Source organism: Vicia villosa, unplaced genomic scaffold (assembly GCF_029867415.1).
Source record: "Vicia villosa cultivar HV-30 ecotype Madison, WI unplaced genomic scaffold, Vvil1.0 ctg.003272F_1_1, whole genome shotgun sequence".
Taxonomy (NCBI): domain Eukaryota; kingdom Viridiplantae; phylum Streptophyta; class Magnoliopsida; order Fabales; family Fabaceae; genus Vicia; species Vicia villosa.
The window spans coordinates 235,591-241,621 of record NW_026706160.1 but is presented as its reverse complement, the minus strand read 5'-3'; the positions used below and the strand labels follow the sequence as shown (position 1 = coordinate 241,621).

The 6,031-nt window shown below is 40.7% G+C and overlaps 1 protein-coding gene across 1 annotated transcript; it reads left to right on the top strand.

Annotated features, from left to right (window-relative positions):
• The first annotated feature begins 4,099 nt into the window (after positions 1 to 4,099).
• LOC131640692 (heat shock 70 kDa protein 4-like) lies at positions 4,100 to 5,620 on the top strand. The gene is made up of 2 exons (XM_058911075.1): positions 4,100 to 4,291; positions 4,427 to 5,620. Exons 1-2 carry the CDS (start codon positions 4,100 to 4,102, stop codon positions 5,618 to 5,620), a joined length of 1,386 nt encoding a protein of 461 aa, XP_058767058.1.
• The last annotated feature ends 411 nt before the right edge of the window (positions 5,621 to 6,031 follow it).

Genomic DNA, 6,031 nt, shown 5'->3' with positions numbered 1-6,031 from the left:
GAAGACACGATGGGGCTAATATTCAGTGTCGTCTCGACAGAGGCATCGCTACTAGTAGTTTCATCAACAGATTTGCGCCGGTTAAAGTGTTTCATTTAGGTCGCTTTGGGTCTGACCATGCAGCTATTAGAGTTGACCTAGAGGCTTTTGACGGTGAGGAGAATCGTAGGAGGACCCATGTTTTTCGCTTTGAGGAGGCATGGTCTAAGGATCCTAAGTGCGAAGCTATAGTGGAACAGATGTGGAATGGAAGCCATGTCCAGGGACAAATGAAGATTAAAGCTATGCAGAACCTGGATCGGGAATTTAAGGAGTACAGGATTGGAGCAGTAGGGAAGGAAATTAAGAGGATAGAGCATTTGATGGATGAGGACACGGCCTGGGCTGCAAGTAAGGAAGGAATTAAGAATCATAGAGCCCTTGAAAAACAGAGAAACAATCTCTTACTGGTGGAAGAAACTTGCTGGCGCCAAAGGAGTAGAGCTGTTTGGTTAAAGCAAGGAGATCGCAATACAAAGTTTTTCCATGGGAAAGCAAGCCAGAGGAGGAACACCAATACCATTAAAAAACTGAAGGACGAACTAGGGTGTTGGTGGAAAGGTGATGACCATTGTGAAAGGATTCTAGTGAACTACTTTGCAAACATTTTTGCTTCGTCCTCACCTACTAACATTGCAGGAGTTTGTTATGTGGTAAAAGATAAGCTAAGGCCGAATCTGGTAAGTTGGTGTGCATCTGAATTTTCTGCTGTTGAAGTAAAGGAAGCCATCTTTCAGATGCATCCTCTCAAAGCCCCGGGACCGGATGGGTTGCCGGCACTGTTTTATCAAAAGTACTGGCATATAGTGGGGGCTGATGTCTGCAGCATGGTCCTGGAGATCCTAAACAGCGGCAAAGACCCTAGTAGCTTCAACAATACCTTTATTACACTCATCCCAAAGTGCAAAAACCCACAAACTCCTAAGGATTTTCGCCCCATCAGCCTATGTAACGTGATTATGAAGATCGTTACGAAGACCATAGCCAATAGAATCAAAACTATCCTTCCTGAGATTATAGATGAAGAACAAAGTGCTTTTGTCCAAGGGAGGTTGATTACGGATAACGCCCTCATAGCCATGGAATGTTTTCACTGGATGAAGAAAAAGAAGAAGGGAAAAAAAGGTGTTATGGCGCTGAAACTTGATATGTCTAAGGCTTACGACAGATTGTAATGGGATTTCGTCGTTGGTACACTTGCAGCAATGGGCTTTCCGGACAACATGATAGCCCTTATTCATAGGTGTATCTCGACGGTGTCGTATAAAATCTTGGTGAACAGGCAGCCAAGCAAAGTTTTTACACCGGAAAGGGGGCTCCGACAAGGAGATCCCCTTTCACCCTATCTGTTTATTATTTGTGCTAACGTTTTTTCAGGTCTTTTAAAGGAAGCGTGCAAGAACAAAAACATCCATGGGATTAAAGTTGCAAGACAGGCGCCCACAATTTCTCACCTCTTCTTTGCAGATGACAGCTTATTGTTTGCTCGGGCAAGTGAAACAGAAGCAAGCTGCATTATGAATATCCTTAAAGTCTACCAAGAAGCATCGGGACAAGTGGTGAATTTAGATAAATTAGAAGCGTCGTTCAGTCAAAATGTGCTTGATGATGTGAAAGAAAGGATCCGCAATAGGATGCAGGTAAAGACGGTGATGCGACACTCTAAATACCTTGGCCTCCCCATTATTCTTGGAAGATCTAAAAAGGAGATTTTCAGCATGGTGATTGACCGAGTCTGGAAGAAAATTAAAGGCTGGAAAGAGAAATATTTGTCTAGGTCCGGGAAAGAAATCCTTATCAAAGCAGTAGCACAGGCTATCCCAAGCTACGTCATGAGTTGTTTTCGGCTTCCTGCTGGGGTTTGTCACGAGATTGAGAGTATGTTGGCCAAATTTTGGTGGGGTGCTAAGAACGGGGAGCGAAAAGTGCACTGGATCAGTTGGGAGAAGTTGGCTTGTTCAAAGGAAGTTGGGGGCATGGGGTTCAGAGGCATATGGAACTTCAATACCAGCCTTCTGGGCAAGCACTATTGGGGATTACTGTCGGATGAATCCTCGCTTCTATCCAGAATTTTTAAATGCCGCTACTACCCCAAATGTTCCATTGAAGAAGCTCAACCTGGTTTCTGCCCCAGTTATGCGTGGCGTAGCATACTGAGTGCGAAGGAGTGTGTCTCTAAGGGGGCGAGATGGCTGATTGGTACAGGTACTAAAGTCAGAATTTGGAAGGATCGTTGGATTCCCGGTATCAGCGGTTTTAAACCTAGGAGAACAACTAACTTACTGGAGCCTAATGCCACGGTGAGTGAGTTGATTGACCAAGATCTCAGCTGTTGGAACTATGAGGTGGTTAATAACTGTTTTGATCCTACGGAGGCGAAACACATCCTTAGCATTCCACTCTCCTTCCGCAGACCAAGTGATGAACTGATTTGGCATAGTGAGAAACACGGCTGCTACTCTGCGCGATCAGCATACCATAGTCTTCAGAATGATTTGATGAAGAAGAAACCAGGGCCATCAAATGCTTTCGATTGTCATTTATGGAAGAAGGTTTGGCATGTTAGCTTGCATCCAAGGGTGAAGAATTTTCTGTGGAGGTTGGGCAAGGATATTCTTCCTACAAAAACTAACCTACTTAAAAAGGGTATCAAAATCGATACTGCCCGCTCTTTCTGTGGTGTGCATGAGGAATCCACCAAACATCTGTTCCTCGAATGTGAATTCTCCAGGTTAGCTTGTTTCTCCTCCCCCCTTGGATTCAGAATTGCGCCTGAGACTGATATTTTTGATTGGCTGCTCGTGTGCTTAGAGGATCCCAAAACTCTATCAGCCCAATTAATGTGCACACTAATGTGGAAGGTGTGGAATGCAAGGAATCTGAGGCATTTCCAGCAGCAAATCAAGGATCCTCATCTGGTAGCAATAGAAACTTGGGACTATGTGGCTGAATTTAATTTGCAGGTACCTATGGCCAAAAACGTGCGTGTGACTCCTCAAACCGAATATGCTTGCCATGACAGAGAGGTCTTCACAATTCAGACTGATGCCGGTTGCTTCGAGGACGGTTTTGCCACCTTTGGCTGCATGATAAAGACAGGGAACTCAAAACTCATCTATGCTGCATGTAAGAAGGAAGCCATACAGGTGGATCCAGCTACGGCTGAAGTTCTGGCTATTAGATGGGGTCTAAGGTTGGCTAAAGAGCTCCACATCGAGAAGATTTTGGTTCAATCTGATGCCTTAAATGTTGTTGATTGCATTAATTGTGTTAGACAGTTTGCTTCTATCGAACTTATAGCTACTGATGTTAGATGCTTGCTTAGCAGTTTTTCTCTTGGGTCTGTTTTGTACTTATGCAGGCAGCAAAACACTGAAGCCCATAATCTTGTTGGTTTGGGCAGATTATTTGGTGATAGGTCTTGGCTAGTATTGTCCTCTGGGGACTTTTCTTCTTAATGCAATGAGTTTTCCATCAAAAAAAAAAAAAATATTATTATTGCTTTTGAAAAATAGCTGTTAGTTAAGCCACGACAAAGAAAGGCGGTGCATCTAAAATTGGAATTTAAGGTTGGTAGTTTTAGTTTCCACCCATTAACAAAGTTATGAGCAGTAACAAATGCCAATTGGTAGTTTTATTTTAGTTTCCACCGGTTAACAAAGTTATGAGCAGTTACCAATGCTAAGGGTAATATTGAAAAAAAAAAAAATAGGCCAACCCAAAAGCCACATTATCTTTGGTTATAGATATACCCTTCAAATTTGAAAGCAGTTTGCACTGAAAGATGGAAGGTAGAAAATTCAAATAGTAATTCGGTTAGTGTATTCTTCTAGTCGGAAAAATAACAAGAGCTAGGAGGACAATGAAACATCGTGAGCGTCAGTTGAGTTTTCTAAAACAAAATACACTGTTTTAATCGGGACCCCCGGCAAGTCAGCAATATAAAAGAAACTAGTGTGAGATCATAACCAAAAAATTCTGCTGCTTACTTCTTCTTAATTTTAAAGTGAGTTTTTTTTCCCTTTCTTTTAATCTTCATCATTCACTTGCTTGTAATATTATGGCGACAAAATCCGAAGGGCGTGCTGTTGGAATAGACCTTGGCACCACATACTCTTGTGTAGCAGTGTGGCTGAAGCAACACAGTAGAGTGGAAATTATTCCCAATGACCAAGGAAACCGAACTACACCTTCTTTTGTTGCCTTCACTGATGATCAAAGGTTGATTGGTGATGCTGCTAAGAATCAGACTGCAATCAATCCCGAAACCTACTGCTGCTGCTATTGCATATGGACTTGACAAGAGAAGTGAATTTGATGGTAAACGGAATATTTTTGTGTTTGATCTTGGTGGTGGTACATTTGATGTCTCTATTCTCACAATAAGGGTGATGTCTTTGAAGTAAAAGCAACGGCTGGAAACACTCATCTAGGCGGGGAAGACTTTGATAATAGAATGTTGAATTACTTTGTAGAGGAGTTTAAAAAGAAGAATAAAATGGATATTAGTGGTAACCCAAGAGCCTTAAGGAGGTTGAGAACAGCCTGTGAAAAGGCAAAGAGGATACTGTCTTTTGCTTTTGTAACCACAGTTGAGGTAGATTCTTTATTTTGTGGAATTGATTTCTCTTCATTGATAACTCGTGCCAAGTTTGAAGAAATTAATATGGACTTGTTTAAGGAATGTATGGAAACTGTTAAGAGTTGTCTTAGTGATTCAAGTATATGCAAAAGTGATATTGATGATGTTGTTCTTGTGGGTGGCTCCTCTAGGATTCCCAAAGTGCAAGATATGTTGCAAGACTTTTTCGAAGGGAAGGATCTTTGTAAAAGCATCAACCTAGATGAAGCTGTTGCTTATGGTGCAGCTGTACAGGCTGCTATTTTGAGTGAAGGCTTTAAGAATGTCCCGAACTTGGTGATGCGAGATGTTACCCCTTTATCACTTGGTATCGAAGCAGAGATTGATCGTGTCATGAGTGTGGTGATTCCTAGGAACACTAGCATACCTATCAAGAAGTCTAAAGGATATACTACAGGTTATGATAACCACTGCAGTGTCTCGATTAGTGTTTATGAAGGTGAGAGAGCAAGAGCCACAGACAACAATCTGCTTGGTAAGTTCAGCCTTTCTTGTCTTCCAGGTGCTCCTCGGGGTCAGCCCTTAGATGTATGCTTTGTCATTGATGAAAATGGAATCCTAACTGTTTCTGCTAAAGAAGTCTCTACAGGCAATACAAATGAGATCACCATAAGCAATGACAAAGAAAGGTTGTCAGCCGTCGAAATTATAAAAATGATTGAAGAAGCTGAAAGATACAATGCTGAAGATAAGAAATTCTTAAAGAAGGCCATGGTAATGAGTGCATTGGATAAATGTGTTTATAATATGAAGAATGCATTAAAGACGGATGTTTATTTAAAACTCTCCCCTCAAGAAAGTGAGAAGATTAATAATGCAATTACGGTTGCCACAAATTTAATTGAAGGGAATGACAAAACGAATGAAATAGATGTTCTGGAGGATCATCTAAAGGAGCTGGAGAACATGTTGAAAGACCTTGTAGCTATGACTGGCTAGTTTTATTTTTCTATAGGTTGATTGTTGATCTCTAATAATAGTATTCAAGTTTATGATAATGTTTGAATTGAACATTTTATTTAAATGGTTGACTTTTATTAATTAGTATAACTCTTTATTATTTCCAAGGTATTTTATACCGGCGATAACTTTACTCTATTTTTTGAGTGGGTAGATAAGAATTCACCGTTATTTAAATATGATTGAAAAGCAAATATTCCCCTTTTCACCTTTACAAGCTTAATTAAAGAAGAATAACATTTAGATTGCTAAAAAGTTTCTTAAACATTCACTCAATAAACTATATATGCGTGCCTCGACCTTCTGCTTGTAAATGAATGAAATGTTTAAGCAATGCAATGAGAGAAAGTGAAGTGATAATTCTTCATGTTAACTATATCCCCGACTCGA

What these genes read in the sequence shown, in the direction of transcription:
- LOC131640692 (XM_058911075.1), top strand. Translation starts at nt 4,100, where the DNA reads ATGGCGACAAAATCCGAAGGGCGTGCTGTTGGAATAGACCTTGGCACC. An exon ending in ATGCTGCTAAGAATCAGACT is followed by an intron (nt 4,292 to 4,426) that starts GCAATCAATCCC and finishes TCTCACAATAAG; the next exon opens with GGTGATGTCTTTGAAGTAAA.